Source organism: Panthera onca, chromosome A2, assembly GCF_046562875.1.
Source record: "Panthera onca isolate mPanOnc1 chromosome A2, mPanOnc1 haplotype 2, whole genome shotgun sequence".
In the NCBI taxonomy this organism is placed as follows: domain Eukaryota; kingdom Metazoa; phylum Chordata; class Mammalia; order Carnivora; family Felidae; genus Panthera; species Panthera onca.
The window spans coordinates 168,388,864-168,408,217 of NC_138340.1; the positions used below are offsets into that span (position 1 = coordinate 168,388,864).

The 19,354-nt window shown below is 53.6% G+C and overlaps 1 protein-coding gene across 4 annotated transcripts in view; it reads right to left on the minus strand.

The window, feature by feature from the left end:
- PTPRN2 (protein tyrosine phosphatase receptor type N2) overlaps positions 1-19,354 on the minus strand; it is an 812,735-nt gene that overhangs the window by 439,804 nt on the left and 353,577 nt on the right. For 3 of the 4 annotated variants that reach the window (XM_078436943.2, XM_078436944.2, XM_078436945.2), the window contains one exon: positions 8,550-8,636. The exons of the other annotated variant lie outside the window; for it this stretch is intronic. In XM_078436943.2, coding sequence (XP_078293069.2) covers positions 8,550-8,636 — 87 coding nt within the window. The remainder of the gene's footprint in view (positions 1-8,549; positions 8,637-19,354) is intronic. 4 annotated transcript variants of the gene reach the window in all.

The following is a 19,354-nucleotide window of genomic DNA, read 5'->3' on the forward strand; positions in this document are numbered from 1 at the left end:
CTGGCTACAGGGCCCAGAACCACGTTGCTCACGCTTTCTTTCCCTCACACTGGTGCTGACCCTGAGTTGCTTCTGGGGGTCACCAGGTTCGTCCTCGTCTTTTTCGTCAGCTGTCCCTAACTCCACAGTTTGGTAGGGGACTAATCCAAGCCATGAACAGAAAACCAACAAAAAACGAGTTCATGTCTGGCTGTTACAGAATCATCTTTGCTGGCCTCATTCCATCCATGTCAAATTACAAAATTCTAGAATTCCATGAAATAGCAAAATAATGCACACATATATTCCTAAAGCATACTTTCCATTACCGTACTTTCTGCACAATTGTATATTCCTGCCTCCCAAACATCAGGCAGTAGCTTTCCAAAATATCTAAATTGAGGGTTCACAAAAGAGGAAGGACTGAGAGAATCAATTCTTATTTGTTTCACGAAACACAGACTTACAAAATTACCGCACGATAACTTAACACAAGCCTTCATCGAAACATAATACTGATGATGCTTTATCTTCTTAAAGGGTTGGGCAATTGCTTTCCTACAGGTTGTCTCCCATTTGCAATTACTGTGTGATTACGTACAGTTTGGGAATTCCTTCCGTCACTAGGGAATGCCTTACCTGGCACTCTTTTCTTCCCATGGAGTATTTGGAAGAAAACAGATTAATCCATACTTATGTTTTGCCTTTGGACTTTTAAAGCATTTGCTTGATTTTTCCTTGCTAGAACAATGTATTGTTTTCCGGCCACAACTGAGAGGTGATGTGTTTGGTCCCAAGAAACCTGCGATACACCCACAGCGGTGCCCGCACGGCCGGGTGCCCATCTGACCGGAGAGCACGCATCCAACACGTCTGCGGGGCCACGGGCCCCGGGGACATAGCTTCCAAGGCAGCTGGACTCCCACAGTGCGTGAGGATTAATGAATTTCACAATCAAATAAATAACTGAATTATCAGTGTCAAACATTTAGAAACAAAAGCAGCACCTGAAAACTTGGACTCAAGTTTTCTCGTGGGGGAGGAGCAGAGAAAGAGGGAGACAGAGAATCCCAAGCAGGCTGCGCACTGTCAGCACAAAGCCCGAGGCGGGGCTCCAATCCAGGAACTACGAGATCATGACCTGAGCCGAAGTCAGACACCTAACCGGCTGAGCCCCCCGGGCACCCACGAAGGCTTTTACTTGAAGCCATTGGCTGTCGAGTGCTGCCCCAAAGCCGGGCAGCAGCCTCCCTCCTGGGAAACGGGGGTTCCCAGCCTGCCGGGCCCCTCGGCAGGGGTGTCCCCTGGCACCGAGGCTCACTGTTCTGTTTCTTGGTTTGTTTCTGTTTCTCTGAACACCCAGGCTGCTGGATGCCCGGCCTGCACACGTATTCCGGTTTGTAACCCACGACGTGATGCAACACTCGGGGCCAGTTTCCATGCAGGAACGAGTCTGTGTGTTCCCGGTTGGGGCCACTTTGTATGCTTCTCCTGTCCCTCCTTGTGGTGTCAGTTCCCACGGGTGAGAGGGGCAGGACTCCTGGCAGACGTTAAAGCCTTCCCGTCGGGACGGGGCCTGAGGAAAGCGTCCTGACTCGCCCACTCCGTAGTCGTGAGGATGCTAGCGTACTCGTAGCGTCTCTGACTCCGGAGAGAGAGGCGGGTGAGTGAAAATGAGCTCTGCTTTGTTCTCCTGAGAAAAATGAGAAGAAGCTGAGCAGAGAATTCTGGCATTGGCAGCACAGGCAATAAATAAAATTGATATTTTACCACGGTGTTTCGTTCTACTTCAGTGTAACTTTTTTCACGTGTTCACGTATTTCTTGGTTGAAACAACATTTCATTTTCATAGTCTACGATATATGGAGCGCCACCCTCTACTGAGTGCTGAGTGTCTGCACACACTCAGCACTTAACCCTCCACAGCCCTAGTGCAGGCGCCATGATGCCCACCCTACAGCTGAGCAAACGGGCGAGGCGAGCTTAAGCGGCTTGCCCAACACCTTAAGGCAGCGGAAAGGCGGATACAAACCTAGGCCAGATTGACTGATCCGTTTTCAGTCAGTCAGTCAGTCAGTCAGTCAGTCACTGAGCAGATATTCAGCACCTGGTACGTGCCCGACACCATCCTAGGCTCTGAAGATGCGTCGCTGAGTGCGAGGCCCAGTCCCTGCCTTGAAGGACAGCAGCCTCCTGGGAGAAATGAAGACCCTCCTCTCCTAGATCAAGGGATTAGGAGGAGGAAGCACAGTGTCTCTCTGAGCCCTCCATCCTGGGACGTCTAGTCCAACACACAACTATGCCACCCACCCAGCACGTCACACTCTGGGGGTTCGTGCAAGCCTGGGGAAAGGGTTATTCTCGGCAATCGGACCTATTCACAGTCAGCCGTTAGAGTAGCTCCGTAACAGCAACAAAAATACTAGCGGAACGGTACAGGCTAGCCAAGCCGAATGCGTACACAGCAGGCAGCGCCTAACGAGCTCTTGGCTCCGGGACGTCTCATAGGATCTCTGCAGAGATCCCATTAGCCTTAGAACCGGTTATGCAATTTCTGGGGGCCCAGCGCAGAAGGGAGATGCGGGGCCCCTGTTGAAGCATAACGTATGACGACTTTAGGGACGGCAACAGAAGAGCATTGAACCAAGGGGGGCCTCCTGAGAGCAGGGCCGACGTCACAGCCCACACCGTGTGCTGACCATCCACATTTTACAGGTAGGGAACCTGAGGTTTAGAAAGGCTACATAACTTAACCTGTTCCTGAGCTGAGATGTCATTTCTCAACAGGAAAGGGCTCAACCAATACTTTAAATACAAACATCATCACCCAAAGCAGAGGGATTTACTTACAACGAGAAAGGGCCACCCTTCACTCAAGCGGACCCACTCCTCCCTCCCCATGGCCTCATCCTCGGTCTGAAGATAGGGCTGGGGCAGTCTCGTCATAGTGTGATACACCCTTGAACCCACAGTGTAGCTGTCTCTAGCCCCTCGGTCAGACCTCGGCCATCTGCAAGGTGCACACAGAGCACGGCCAGCGCCCCTGTCCCAGTTAGACAGGACCCTGAACACTAGGCCCTTCCTTCTCTGCCCCTTTAAGGTGGCGTCAGTGAGGAAATCCTGGACTCAGGTGGAGGAAGGTGACAGCATCCACCTGTGACCACTAGAGCGTGTGGGCAGCGGACACAGTAAGTAGAGGTGTGGCCACCATGTACGGGAGGCTCCGTACGGTTCCGCGTTTTATTGCTGGAGGCTCTCGGCTGTGAGTGATGTTGTTGACCCCAAACGTAATCTTTATCGCTGTTAATTTGCAGTGCCCCAGCACATCCCCAAATTATCCATGGCTTTGTCATCGCTTGGGCTACAGGCCAAAGGGGCCAACCCAGTGAGCTGAAGGCCACTCTGACCCTTTCTCCAACTTCCTCTTCAATGTCTTCATAGATCAGAGAGACAAGACAGGAGCCAAATAAACACAATTCTGCCCCAGGAAACCGACCTTCCACGGATTCTCGCACCCGTGGAGGGAGGTGTGGGAGCGGGTGGGGGTGTGAGGCATGGGAAGGAGGGATGAAGTAGGCCTCAGCATCACTGGGACTCACAGGATCGACCCGCTGGCCATCCCCCCGGCCCTGTACAAGGAGATCCTAATGAAAAGTGTCAGTGTGCTGAGTTCCCACCGCTGCACCTCCAGGAACTGTCTCGAAAACAAGAACACTGTATTTTCATCAATTCAGTAAATCACACAGATGGGAAACTAAACTGCTTCTTGCATCAGGAGAACACAGGAAGATTGATCACAGAATTAGGCTGGCCTCCCGCAGTGCCCTGGGCTGATCCGAGCCTTCTCGGGGCTGATCCAAAGGCTCAGGACGAGCGCCGACAGCAGCCCCCACTGACTACAGAGTCTCCTTTGTATGGCGGGTCCCACGGCACCGCCCACCTGACGGTGCCGGAGGAGGCAGCCCGTGCATCAATCAGCACCACGGTGGACAGCCATGATTAGATTATAAAATCATGACTGTGGCCGGCGTGTGTCTGCTGGCATAATTACATCAGCATGCTAATGCCGTTTTAATGGTCTCTAATGATGTAATAAGAAATAATGGAATTTATTTGACAGCTACATAACCATTAAGAAAACATATTAAGTATAACTGGTACTTCCATAAAAACGTAGACAGTCTCTGAAAGCGCCAGCTTGCGTGGCAGCCCCTCTTCCTCTCCCGGAACAAGGAACAGCCGTGGCCACACAGCAGCCCCCTTCCAAGGCCTCCACTGTGCTGGGTCAGGTATGCACCCCTCGGGAGGAGCGAAGTTCACAGCACACACACAGTAAGTAAAGATCCAGAGGTGTGGCACAGACGTGAGCCAGCCAGATGGGGGGCTGCAGAGAAGGCTCTGGCACCAGGAGGCCCAGCTTGAGATTTGAAACATGAGCTCTATAAAGAGCAGGGAAGACTGGGCATCTCCAGCCATAGGGAAGGACCCACTTGACGGCCACGGACCGGATTCCCAAGGGCGTAAAGGGAAGGTGGTGTTGGTGTCAGATGTGGCTCATAGGACACAGGAAGCCCACCCCCCAGTTTTCCCAGCAAGGAAGAGACTGTAGCAGAAGACATTTACAAAAGATTTGATCTGGCCACCAGCTTGGCCAGAAGGTGCTCCCTGGAAACGCCTCCGTGCCCCCAGCCTCCTCCAACACGAAAGGGCTTTGTGTGGGAAGGTCTGAGACCTGAAGTCAGGAGCAGACCCAAGGTACAGGCCTGGGACAGAGGGACTGCAGCCAGCTTCCATCAGATGTCTGCACAGGACACCCCCCATCAGATGTCCTCTCACCAGATGCGCCCTCCTCCACGCACACCCCCCCATAGCAGATGCCCCTCCAGTCCTGACATGCCCCCCACAGGACACCCTCTCCAGACACCCCCCCACTGGACACCCCCTCCAGACACCCCCCCCCCCAGCATATGCCTCTCCAGTCCTGACATGCCCCCCACAGGAAACCCCCTCCAGACACCCCCCACCGGACATCCCCCAACCGGACACCCCCCCCACAAGCAGATGCCCCTCCAGTCCTGACATGCCCTCCACAGGACATCCCCCCCACGAGACACCCCCCACCGGACACACACCCCCAGCAGACGTCCCTCTGGTCCTGACACCCCTTCCCCCAGAAGCCCCTCCAGTCCCCAAGTCTGCCTGGCCTAGCCCTGGCCCTGGCCCTGCTGCAGCTGCTCTGAGAGTCTCTTAGAAGCCGACCACCTTGCTGAGAATGTGGAGAAATCTAGGTGGCAGGTGGGCAATGTAGAAACAGGGCGCATGGCATCCAGACTCTACCCGGGGCTAAACATGCTTCTGGACCTTGGAAAAACCCGTGTCACGTTCTCCCCAGGAGGGGACTTCAAACCGTAGCTGCCTATGGACGTCATGGAGACGTCATCAGCAGCTGCCTCGTGTGAAGGACTCAGTCCTGCGTGTTCTGCTCAGTGGGCTCGCCCCCTGGGATCTGCCCCTGGGGCCGGGCGATGAAGCAGGCCGCCACGGTGGGCTTCCGGCCTGGCCCAGGCTTGGTGCCCCTCCTCGGCGGTGGGCTCGGGGCCACACCCACCTGACCCACCTTGGGGCTCCCAGCCCGCCGTGCTCCCATCTGTCCTGAGGATGCCCTCCTCCCCACCCCCACCACATCAGCAGCGCTGTGCCTGGGTCACGATGCAAACACCCTGGACTTCTCACCCAGAAGCCGGGGGGGGGGGGGGGGGGGCAAGTCTCCAGGAAACACAAAGCCCCCCCAGTGAAGGGACCTCTGCCCTCTATCTGGTACACAATCACCATGAAGGCAAGAGGAAATAATGAAAATTCAATCCATTCGGTCCCCAGCGGGCCAGACGAAGTTTTACTCTGAAGTCTCTCCGTGTGATTACGTGTTTTGTCTAATTTTCTCAATAATGGGCCTGAGCCATGATAACATTCTCCAATTGTGCAGCCCACCCCGGCTGCGAGCTCCTCCTGGAGATACAAATCCTTCTTATTATTTCCTGCCCTGACTGCTCCCGGGACATTCTCAACGGTAACGACAGAGGCACCGGTTCATTTGCTCCCTCAGCGGCACGTGAGCCCTCGCACCAGCAGGTGAAGTTCCAAGGCCTAAGGAAGCACAGGCCAGACTCTGTCCCTTCCTGTGGACGGAGGGATGAGGAATGTGAGGAACGACCCGCTGCTGCTGAGGGCAGTGTGGGTGCCGGGCCCACACCGTGCCATCCCTCATTCTGGTACGGGGGCATTTAAATGTATGTATTTTTATTTTTTTCATTTCTTTTTTCAATTTTTTATTTTTTAAATAAAATTTATGTATTTGAGAGAGAGAGATAGAGAGTGTGCGCACGCAGGGGAGGGGCAGAGAGGGGAGAAAGAATCCCCGGCAGCCTCCGCGCTCTCAGCGCAGAGCCCAGTGCAGGGCTTGAACCCACGAACCGTGAGACCATGACCTGAGCCGGTATCAAGAGTCAGACGCTCAACCGACTGAGCCACCCAGCTGCCCCTGTCATGGGATGCATGTCCACGCCGTGCAGTCACTGTGCTGGGTGCCTCACGTGAACGTGTGCCAGGGACTGCTGTGACCCCTGACCTTGGGGTCTGGTGGCGAAGACCGAAAAATGACCAGCCACGTGTGGGGTGCGGGCAGGGACGGGGTAGGCGTGCTCAGGAAATCTCCCTCTGCTTCCTCGAAGGGACCAGCCAGCACCACCCGGTCAGTACCGGCTCTGTGTGTGTGCAATCCTGTTTAACGGCAGCCTGTGGAGACCACGCAGGGGGCAAAGGGCCAGCGCCCGCCTCCCTGGGCTGTGCTCACACTGAGCTCCCGAGTTGGACAGCCTCACCCCTTCTGCAGGGCCGCATACAGATGGGCAGTGCCCAGACGCCCGCACAGAGCTGCCAAAGGATCCTGCGTGGAACGGAATGTGCTTTGGCAAAGGACAATCCTAAAGGGCCTGCGAGGTGCCGGGCGGGGATGGGAGCTGCCCCCGGAGGGCCGGCGTGTGGTTTTAGCAGACATGGTGACTCCCAGTCTCAAAGCCACGGCCCACATTCATCATTTCCTCTCCGAGGCCCAAACCCCAGCCGGGATGGGGTGGGCATCACCACCTCTCACCCAGAAACCTCAGTGGCCCCAAGTCACTTGGGCCTCCATTCGTGTCCCTTGTCATTCACTGCGGACGCAGCCAGAGACACACTCTCCTCACAAAAGCTGTCCGGTGGCTTCCCAGCACACGGAAGCAAAGCTGAGCTCCTCACGAGGGCCTGCGGGCCCCCCGAGCTGCCCTGGCTGTTGGCACGGGACGCAGCCCCCCTGCTCGTAGGCAGCTCCTCCGTCCCGGCAGGGCGCCTCCTCTCCGGACCTCGCAGCCTCAGTCCCTTCCCTTCCACGTGAACCAGGGCAGCCCGGCCCTTCCCAGCTCTGTCCTGCATTTGTTTCTGCTGAAATGTCATGCTCTCTGCTCCACCCGTGGCCTGGCGCTCGTAGGTCCTTGTTGAAACGTTGCATCTTGTGGACGGTCACGTTCGCCGGTGCGCAGGTGGTACAAGAGCCCTCGCTAGCTGGAGAGAACGGGCGGACTGTCATCGGTGGCAAGGAGCCCAGCGAAGTGAATCTCGGCTTACTGTTCAGGCCAGGACTTGGCCTTGGCCCCTCTCTCCCAACTGCTGGCTCCTCCCTACTCACAACGAAGGGTGACAAACTTTGGAACGAATACCAGCAGCAGGTATGGATCTTGGAAAGCCCCACAGAGTGGGAGACTCACAGACGGTCAAAGGAACCGTATTTCCAGGACCGAAGGCCCAGGGCCAGCTTTTCGCATCAACAGGTGTCTCGGCCGAGCCCTTTATCTCTGGGCCGAGGGGCTCACGGCACACGCACTGCTGCGTCCCGACGCTGCCTTCTGAACTGACCTCCAGTCCAGACCCCGCAGCTGGGACATGCTGGTCTGCCCACGCCTGCTCTCACTTACTCCATTTGTTACACTGCCAGGTACCCGGCCCCATTCTGTGCAGTCCTGCCCCACACTGTGGACTTGCCACGTGTCAGCACCCCAGGCCCCAGCTGGGCCACTGATGACCAGAGAGGCTGGCGGTGCTGGGGTGGCCCAGCTCTTCCCCTCGGTGCAGCGAGTCCCCGGCAGGTCTGTAGGCACTCAGTAAGTGCTGACTTCTCACGGACACGTGCCATCCCCTGGGCTTTGACTCATCTGCAGTGGGGTGGGGCACAGGCCCCAGAACGTTCTAGAGCCTCCCAGGCAACTCTAGGTGCAGCAGGGCTAAGAACCACGGCCCCAGGGGGCCCTGCCCTTCCAGGAGATTATAATTTGTACAATTACACTCCAGTTCCTTCTGCGCTTAAATAACTTGCCAAACCCACCCGGAATTTCCTTTCCATTTCTTTCCTGAACTGTTTCTCTCTGATATAATTAACAAGAACCCCAGGCACACAGTTCTTTCCCTTGCAAGCCAATTTATGAAACGGAACCCGATGTGAGCAGAGAATAAAACCCCAGGGCCCCGCACCCGACACTCACACGACGTCTGCGAAGACACTCATCGGCACCTCCAGGAGTTGCGCCACGCCCTCCATCAGCTCCTTCCCCTTTTCTGGGCTCAGGGGGCTGTTGAGGAGAGCGGGGGGCAGCGTTACAAAATGGAACTCATCAACACTTGAGAAGCTGCACGTCCCCCCGTGCCCCCGCCGTGGCGCCTGCGGTATTCCCGTCACACAGTGGCCAGGCTCTCAGGGCAGCCGGGATCAGGTGCGTCTTCAGGCATGATGAATCACCCGAATTTCCCAGCGACGAGACAAACAATACAGTGCAAATGGAATTGTTAGACGCGTAATGGGCCCATGATGCAGTGACGGCTCATCTCAGCCTTCAATAAAAAATGTAATAGGGAGGGTGGGAGGGGAGGGCGGACGAGAAGGAGAGGAGAGACAGGACACGGAGGGAGGCAGATGCTGAAGATCACATTTCAGGACAAAGGAAGCACGTTTCTTAAATGCACTCATCTCTACAATGAGTGATGCGCCAATGGCAGATACGGGAGTGGGCCACACGCGAAGGTAATGTGAGACCGACGGGCGCCCCGCAGGGACCCCCGAAAGGGGCACGCGTGCTCCAAGACAGCGTGCCCCGGGCCTGCAGGACGGCCGGCTCCACGGTCACCGTGGAGCTCAGAGTTCCCGTTACACGCCCTGAATCCCAGCACGCGGTGCCGTAACTCGTGCCTTGCCTGTGAAACCCTCTTAGCGGCATTTCGTGGAATATTCCGTCACGCCGTCCTGGAAAAGCTGCCATGCAGCAGGGGTTTCAAGCCGGCTGACTGCTCGCCCCCTTGGCAAACGCGCGGGAAGACTGGCCGGGGCAGCCAGGGGCAGACGGAGCCCTGCCCTCCCGGGGCTGCGTGCGGGCGGCACACGGGCCCCGAGACAAACCGGGCATCGAACGGTGTCACCCCAACTCCACACATGCCTACAGCCAGAGATGCAGAATGTGACCTTGCATGGACAGAGGTCACCGCCGACCACCATGCAAAGCTGAGCTCAGCAGGGTGCTTCCTAATCCAACGTCCCTGGTGTCCTTGTAGGGAGAGGACACACACAGAGATGATTCTGGAAGCATCCAGGGTTCCTGTGGTTCCAAGGGCTGATGGGGTGCAGGTGGGGCCTGCAGGCTTGGGATACGTGACGGTAGTGGGGGGGAGGGGTTGTCGACACCAGCAGGTGACCCGGGAGCATGCAAGACAGAGAAGCCACTGGAAGGAAAAGTGGGGGATTCCACCGTGGGCACCTCACAACAGAGCCCGAACGGAGCATCTGCGCTGGGGAGGTGAGCGCTCACCGCAGCCCAGAGCCACACGAGAGGAGATGTGTCCAGGGCTGGTGAGCAGGTGGGGACGGTAGCTAAAGCGGGATTCCCTGGGGACAGAATCCCTGGGGACAGGAGGAGCCGGCAGAGGGGCCGAGGACCCCCCGAGGTCTCAGGTGGAGACAAAGAAGCCGGCCTGGGTTGGGAAGGTGTGGCTTGCCCTGCAAGTACCCCGGGGTTTCCCACGCAAGTGCAGCCGCCCCTGAGGCTGACCGCCCAATCCCCAGGGGGAGGCTGGCACCCAGCCACCCCCCACCACCTTCTCTGGGCGGGGACAGGAGCTGGACTTCTTGTAGATGCCGGTTTCTGCCGGTGGCTGCCTCTTTACCAAGGCCAGGCCTGCTCCCCACACCTCACCCGGTCATTCTGGACCTCTTGTGAACTCCCAGGGTGCTGTTCTGTCCCTCCATCCTGCTTCTCGAGCAGGCGAGCGGTCCCCAGGGCCGGGGGCCCTTCTGTGAAGGACAGACAAGTCCTCCAAGTCCCCGAGCGCACAGGGGCTGTTCGCGCTGTGCTTTAAAATAAGGGGACATTTTCCAATCGGTGTGTGCACCCTTCCACCTCGTGACCCCACCCCACTTAGAAATCCCCCCGGACATCAGACCCCATGTCACAGGCCCACCAGAGGTAGGATGCCAACTGGGGAAGGAGTCCACCTGGAACCTCCGTGTCTTCATCATCACTCCCTGCCTGCCCACCCGGAGCTGCGGGCTGGAGCCCAGAGCCCCGGGAGGGTCTGCGTCTCGACAGTCTGCTGGGACTTTACACCACCGTGGGGAAAGGCCACGGGGGTGCGTGCAGACTCGAGAACGGGGTCCTGGTCACAAGAACAGGGGGCAGCGATGCCAGGAAGGCGTGCTCATTAGAGGTCAGGCTCTGGAGAAAGGACCTCAGCCGCACAAAGCCCTGTCCCGTGCCGTGTGCGCCAGCAACGTGAGCGGGGCCTGGAGGCACAGCTCCACTGCCTCTGCTCCTCAGGGCCCCCAGGCAGCCGCTCCTCCCCAGCCGCTCCTCCCGGGGCCAGGCCGCTCCTCCCCGACCCGGCCCTCCCGGACCCAGCACAGGGCGCGCAGCCAACGAGTATCCACGAAAGGGAGAGACCAGCCTTGATGAGGCCACCCTGAGCACGGAAGCCATGTCTCCAGGCCAGGCTCCGCCCAGGACCAGGTCTCGTGTCACTGACCACTGACACAAACGAGTGAATACATAGGAAAGTGTCAGAAAGTCCGACATTTAACACCGTGAACATGTACGTCAGTAAAGGAGGCCCATCCAGCAGGCAGAAGCTACTGTGTGAATCAAGCCCCTTAAAACTCGCACGACTTTCCAGCCTGAGGCCCCAGATTACTAACAGCCTAATCCCAGCCTCACGGACGCACTTCTGGGGCGGCTCCGTGTGGGAACTTATCTGAGCTCCTCCCTGGACCCACACGAGCACACCTGCCTTCACCCGTCTCTCCAGGGAGAGCCGTGACCTGTTCTTGGTCAGTGGCTTCTCAGGGTGGTTTTCTGTGTCATTTTACAAAACAGATAATCGACTGTCCTTGAAACGGGAGGACCTCCCATCTTCCTTTCCTGCCCGCTCCACTGCCTGGGCCCCAAGAGGGGACACATTCTGTGCCCAGGCTGTGCCGGATCCTCCAACACCCCCCAGCCTGCAAAGGGCACCGGGGAGCCAGTGTCCGAAAGGCAGTGTTGAGACAAGTCCCGACAAATGCTGCTCTGGTGACCGCCTCAGACAACACGGCCTCAGCTGTTCCATTTGCGGTGCTGTTCCTCTCAGTGTCACACAACAGAGATGAATGAGGCCATGCTCGGTGTCATCCACATGCATAGATGGTAACTGCCTGCACGGGTCACCCACAAAGGCATCAGAGTCAACAGCGGGACCATAAGAAGTCTCCTACTTGTGAAAAACCCAGAGTCGTAACACTGGAATTCCAGAAGGTGGAACAGAACGTGCAAATGTAATCCAGCAGACACGACATCCCCAGAGAGGAAGCCAAGAGGTGCTGGGTTGCTTTTCTCGCAGAGAGAGGAGAGAACAGGGTCCACCTGGGGACAGGCAATCAGAACAGTCCTGAAAGAAACAGCTAGAAGGAGCTTCCCCTTATGCACAGGCGCTCCCGGCTCGGAAACACCTGCAGAAGCCTTGGCTGCCAGAACATGCCCCAGGGCACTGGGCTGAGACCCTGGAAACGCACTTGGGTGGTGACCCCGGGGACACGTGCGCACTCTGGCTGCTGCTGGCTGGCCACGCTCTACTCCCCTCACTTCTCACCCCTACCCCTGAACGCCCCCCACAGATCCTCAGGACAGAGGTGAAGGCATTGAGGTTTCCACAAACGAGATCCCTTCTCCTCAGTGAGATCCCTTCCCACATCTGGCTCCCTGTGCGTCCAGCAAGTGGAATACAGGCGTGCTTGGAGGAACGGTCAGAACCACAGGGCCTTGGCCCCGCACCCTCGGATCCCGGAGAGTCTGAACGGATGACAGGAACACACATAAACGGCCAATGAGGTGCTTCATTTCAAGGGGCAGCAGCAGGCACAAGGCTGAGTTGAATGACAGTTGGAAACCGGCCGTGAGATGACGTCACTAGGTACTGAGGTAGGAAAACAAAGCTCAGGCTGATGCTGCATGCGATGACGGTGCCCCCGGGGCCCCACCCAGCTCACTGTCCTGCTCCTTCGTCCCCCACGTGGGGCTGGCAGCCCAGGCCGCACGGTCAGGACCACCTTTCTTCTTGTGACCTCGCAGAACATGCTTTGCCTGCGAACGTGCCTGCACACCGCTGAGGATGCTGTCAGCGGTGGGTGTGCGGGAGCCTCCCGGCTACCGCGGGGCCGCGAACGCTGGTTTCCCTGATGGCCTATCCCCCGCCCGGCCCTGTGCTCTGAGAAGAGAATCCAAGCTGGAGTCCTGGCCCTGTGGTGACGATGGGCAAGGGAAGTAGCTCCACGTGGCCCGGGAGAGGAGAAATCTGATGAGACAGTAAGGACTCCCCTGGGCTGCACATATACACCTGCACGCACACACCTGCACGCACGCACCTGCACGCACATACCTGCACGCACGCACACACCTGCACACATGCACCTGCACGTACGCACCTGCATGCACAGACCGGCACATGCACACGCACACACACACAGGACTCCTCAGAGAGAGGCATCTGATGAGACAGTAAGGACTCCCCTGGGCTGCACACACACACCTGCACGCACGCGCCAGCACATACACGCCTGCACTCACACCCCTGCATGTGCACACACTCACGCACATACACACACACACAGAGGACTCCTCAGGGAGAGGAGGCGTCTGATGAGACAGTAAGAATTCCCCCAGGCTGCATGCACACACCTGCACACACACACCTGCACACAAACACACCTATGCACACATACACACCTGCACACACACCTACACACACCTGCACACAACACACCTGTGCGTGCACACACACCTGCACGTGCACACCTGCACACACACACACCTGTGCATACACACTTGCACATATACTTGCACATACATGTTTGTACATACACACCTGCACATGTGCGCGTGCATGCACACACACACACACACACACACACACACACACACACACACACACAGGACTCCTCAGGAAGAGGTGTCTGATGAGACAGTAAGGACTCCCCTGGGCTGCACGCACACACTTGCACGCGCGCGCACACACACACACACACACACACGTGTTCACACACCTACACATACACACTTGCACACACACACCACTGCATGCGCACTCCTGTACGCACACTCCTGCATGCACACACACCTACACACTTGCACACACACCTGTGCGCACATACACCTGTGTGTACAAACCTGCACACACCTCTACATACACGCCTGCACACACATCTGCATGCACACACCTGCGCATACACACCTGTAAACACATACCTGCACGTACATGCCTGCACACACACACCTGCACACACACACCTGTGCACGCACACCTGCACACATACACACCTGCGCACACACCTGTTCACACACCTGTACACAACATACCTGTGCGTGCACACACACCTGTGCATACACACTTCCACACATACTTGCACATACACATCTGTACATACACACCTGCATGTGCACACACACACACACACACACACACACACACAGAGGACTCCTCAGGAAGAGGTGTCTGATGAGATAGTAAGGACTCCCCTGGGCTACACACACACACCTGCACACACACACACACACACACACACACACACGTGTTCACACACCTGCACATACACACTTGCACAGACACACCACTGCATGCGCACCCCTGCACACACACACCTGCATGCACACAAACCTACACACACTTGCACACACACACCTATGCGCACATATACCTGTGTGTACAAACCTGCGCACACCTCTACATACACGCCTGCACACACACCTGCATGCATACATACCTGTAAACACATACCTGCATGTACATGCCTGCACACACACACCCGCATACACACCTACACACACCTACACACTTGCACGTACACACCTTCATGCACACACACCTGCTCACGCACCCACCCACACCTGTGTGACACACTTGTACACACACCTGCGTGTGCGCACACCTACACACTTACACATACACGCCTGTGCACACATCTGCATACGCACCTACATACACTTGCACATGCACACACACCTGCGCGTGTGCACACCTACACACTTGCACATACACACCTGCACATATACCTGCATACACACCTACATACACTTGCGCATGCACACGCACACGCGCACACACACACTGGGCTCCTCAGGAAGAGGAGGTGTCTGATGAGACAGTAAGGACTCCCCCGGGCTGCACATACACACAATGGACTCCCCAGGTGTGCACATACCTGTAGGTACATCGAGAGGGACCTGCATGGGGGCCTGTGCACAAGACAATGGAGTAGGCCTATACATACACACACGCTGACTTACTCACCAGGAGGAGTGCTGGCCCTAAAACCAGTGAGGGTTGTGGTGATGACACACGCTCCTGGATCAACACGACCTGGGCCACCTGCCTGCCCGGTGACTCCCCTTCCTCCCATGACCCTCAGCCCCAGTCGGCCCAGCCACCTCTCCCTCAGTGCCTTGCAGCCCCACACCCACAAGCCACGCCGTGCTTCCTCCCCCGATCCTGGCCATGAACAAGGCCCCTCTTATTCTAACCGATGGGCCCACAAGGCCCCTCTTTCCCTAAAACCCGCTCTGCTTTGATTCAGAGGCACCCAGCTCACCACTTATTATGGAAGGTCTCTTAATTACTTCACATGTTTTAATCCGATCCCCCTCCACAGACTGCAGACTCCGTGAGGCACAAACCGCATCTTCTCCTTTTTTGTACCTCCGAGGCCCACTGCCCCGTGTTGAACGTAAACCGACTTCCCAACCAAGTGTGCTACCAGGTCCCATGAACTCTGTGCTCCGGTCTCTTTAGAACAAAGGGTGACATGATACGATGGGGAGCCCAGAGGCTCTACTGTGAGTCCCAGCCTCACTTTAGCCTCATGACCATCTCCTGACCCTACATTCTTCACCCCTCAATGCGGAAAATCAACACTTTTCTCCATAACGAGATTATTGAAACCAGCCTCGAAGATAATGATGAAATTCGCCAGCCCAGAATATGTTTCTGAACCCGCCTGCCTCCATGAGTGAGACCTCCACTTACACAGACTGCCTGATGAGCACCACAGCCCCTCCCACCTCACCAGGGGCCTATGACAATAGAGGGTCCAGTCAATAGTGAGACCAATAAGGTGGTGCCGATTGTGCTCAAAATGAGCATGCAGTTATTTCCAGTTTGTTTTTAAAATACGTGGCCATCACCTGTCATCTCACGGTCTGAACTTCCTCAGAAAGCAGTTGGAGTCAATCTCAAAAATCAATGGACGGATATGGCACATGCAGTTTCACCTGTGTGTCTGTGACAGCCGTCACCCTGATTACCTGGACACCCGATGCTGTCGCGAGCGAGAGGCACAAGCCTTGCCCGCGGCTCGGGTCCTCGCCGCCTGCCTTGACCTTGAGTGGCAGAGAGGGTTTTCAAAAGCCAGCCAGTATCTCCTCTACCGCTTTTCTATTCGGAAGCACGGTGGCATGTTAATACTACCGTGGAGTCATTTTGAAGGCAGATGCTCCTGAGGACCTACTAAATAGGTAAAATAGGGCAAATCTGCGGCATTCAGTCCATTCACGTGTTGGGAAGCCTGTAAGAGAAATGAGAGTATCCCCATTTTCCATGATGGCCTCACGATGCCACACGTAGCACTGTGGACTTCTGCCGTGCCCTGAAATCACCAAAGGAATGAAGGGACAGGTGAAAAGTTAGAAAACCTGAATGCGTTCGATGGGAAGGAAATTGTGGAGAGCCACCCTGAAAAAAAACAGTGAAGATAACTCCCAGGTCGGAAATGTTAGGAGTAGCGGAAGCCCTTGAAGGCGTTCCTTATGCTCGCCACAGTGCTGGGACTCCACACAGCAGTCTTACTTAGTGCTCACATCAGACCCGGGAGGAAGGTGCTGTTGTGAGCCTCATTTTAAAGGAGTGGAGGAGAGCCTGGGTGGCTCAGAAGTTAGGCATCCCATTCTTGGTTTTGGCTCAGGTCACGATCTCATGGTCCGTGAGTTGGCGTCCCAAGTCCTGGCTCTGCGCTGACAGCACAGAGCCTGCTTAGGATTTTCTCTCTCTCCTCTCTCTCTCTGTCCCCTTCCCAGCTCACACTGTCTCTTTCTCTCTCAAAATAAAAAATAAATAAATAAATAAATAAATACAAAAATAAAGGAGTAAAAACTGGGACTAGAAAAGTTAAGTTCATGCCCAGGGTCGTGTCACCAGTAAATCCCCAAACCTACATGTTACTCGTCAGTGAGTGTGGCAGACTGTGGGAGAAGTCCAGGTAACGCCTGCATCCTTACCTGTGAAGAGCAGCTGTACCCCTAATTTCTCTATGTCTTATCTTGGTGACAGTGTTACTGTATCTTCCTTCTGGGCCCAGGTGGCCCCACTAACCAGACGTCTAGGACTCTATGCTCAAGAGTGACTGTTTGCAGCTCTGCTGCTTCACTTCCTGATTTCGGACATTTTCCCATTAACTTGAAAATTTACCAAAGGTAGGGAAACAAATGATTGATGGATTGCAACATGGTATCAGTCAATTTTGATATGAACTTTTTTGATGAGATGATATTTGAAACCAATGGGTAAAATGAGGTTTTCATGGGATTCCCCAATTATTCTAGCTATCCTAACAAACACTGATGTTTGTTCTATTTAAATAATCTTATAAGCTAGTTAGACTTTGGCTAACTCATAGGAATTCTCCCCACTGCAGAGAAAAGACATTTCTGATGAGGGGAAATGAGAGAGGAGCTGCCACGACTCAAAAACCCCAATTCTGATTCAGTATCGCCTTTCTTCCGTGCAGAAAAATAAAGCCCAATGTTGTTTGAAGAATGAGTGAATGAGCTCATGGTAATTTGTGCAACCAAACTGAATTGTTCTGACTGCTGAGCCCACAGCCTTCTAAACCATGTGCAGATTCATCAGGAGGTGCCAATAATCCTGAACTACTCTTACTGGTAAAGTTGTTGACAACCACCAACTCTTCACTGGTAAAAAAAAAAAAAAAAAAAATCAATTGGTAAAAAACTGTTGTATTCAAATGACTTGTTGTTTTTAACATCAAGATGAGACTGTACCTCTCACCTTAAGTATGATTCTCTAAATTCTTGGGGAAAAAATTGCCAACAGCTTAATACAAATCTAAGTACACAATGTCTTAGTTTTATAAAAAGAATATTGACATCAAAAAAATAAAATGAGGAAGGTAGTACAAAAATGTAGAGCTTTGTATGCATTCAAAGTTGTTATCAGCTTGAAATAGACTGTTATAAGTGTAAGATATTTTATGTAAGCCTAACAGTAACCACAAAGCAAAAAGCCTATAATACACACACAAAAGAGAAAGAGAAAGAAATCAAAGCATACCACTACAGAAAATCATCAAATCATAAAGGAAGAAAGAGAAAAGAACAAAGGAATCCACAAACAATTAGAAAACAATTTACTAAATGGCAATATGAAGTCCATACTTATCAGTAATTGCTTTAAATGTAAATGGATTAAAATCTCCGATCAAAAGACATAGTGTGGCTGAATGGATAGGAAAAAAAGAAAAAAAACAATACCCAACTATATGTGGCCTACAAGAGACTCACTTCCACTTTATGGGCACTGACAGATTTAAAGTAAAGGCATAAGGAAAGATACTCCATGAAAAGGGAAACCAGAGGAAAGCAAGGGTGGATAAGCTTACGTTAGACAAAACAGACTTTAAGCCAGAAATTGTAACAAAACACAAAAAAGAGTATTATTTAATAATAAAGGGGTCAAATCATCAAGAGGATATGACATTTGTCAGTATTTATGTATCCAACACAGGAGCCCCTAAATACGTAAAGCAAATATTAACATACCTGAAGGGAAAAATAGCAAAGTAATAATAGCAGGGACCACAAGGACCTAACAGATACATAAAGAGCATTCCACCCAACAGCAGCAGAAGACACATTCTTCTTGAGCACACGTGGAACAATCTCCAGGACAAATATATGACAGGCCACACACAAGTCTTAATAAATTTAGTAAGACTGAAATCATATCAAGCATCTTTTACAATCACAATGGTATGAAACAAGAAATCAATTATAAGAATAAAACTGGATGGGGCACCTGGCTGACTCAGTCAGTAGAGGATACAACTCTTGATCTCAGGGTCATGAGTTCAAGCCCGTATTGTTTGTAAAGATTATTTAAACAAATAAAACTTTAAAAAAAAAAAGAAGAAAGCTGGAAGATTCACAAGTATATGGAGATTCAGTGATATGCTCCTGAACAGCCAATGGGTCAAAGATGAAATAAAAAATACCTTGAGACAAATGAAATGGAAATGTGATACCAAAATGTGTGGGATACAGCAACCACAGTTCTAAGAGCAAAGTTTACAGTGACAAATACCGTCATTAAGAAAAAAGAAAGATTGCAAATAATCTAACTTTACAACTCAAGGAACTATAAAAAGCAGCGTCAATGAAGGCCAAAGTTATCAGAAGGAAGGAAGTGATAAAGATCAGAGCAGAAGTATACGAAATAGAGACTGAAAAGGCAATAGAAACGATAAATGAAACTAAGAGCTGATTTTTTTTAAAAGATAAATAAACTAGACAAGCCTTAGCTAGACTTACCAAGAAAAAAAAAAACTCAAATAAATAAAATCAGAAATGAAAGGGGAGACATTACAACTGGTCATAAGAAACAACTGTGAACAATTATATGCCAACAAACTGGACTACCAAGAAGAAATGATGAATTCCTGAAAACACTCAACTGACCACACTTGAATCATGAAGAAATAAAAAAATCTGAA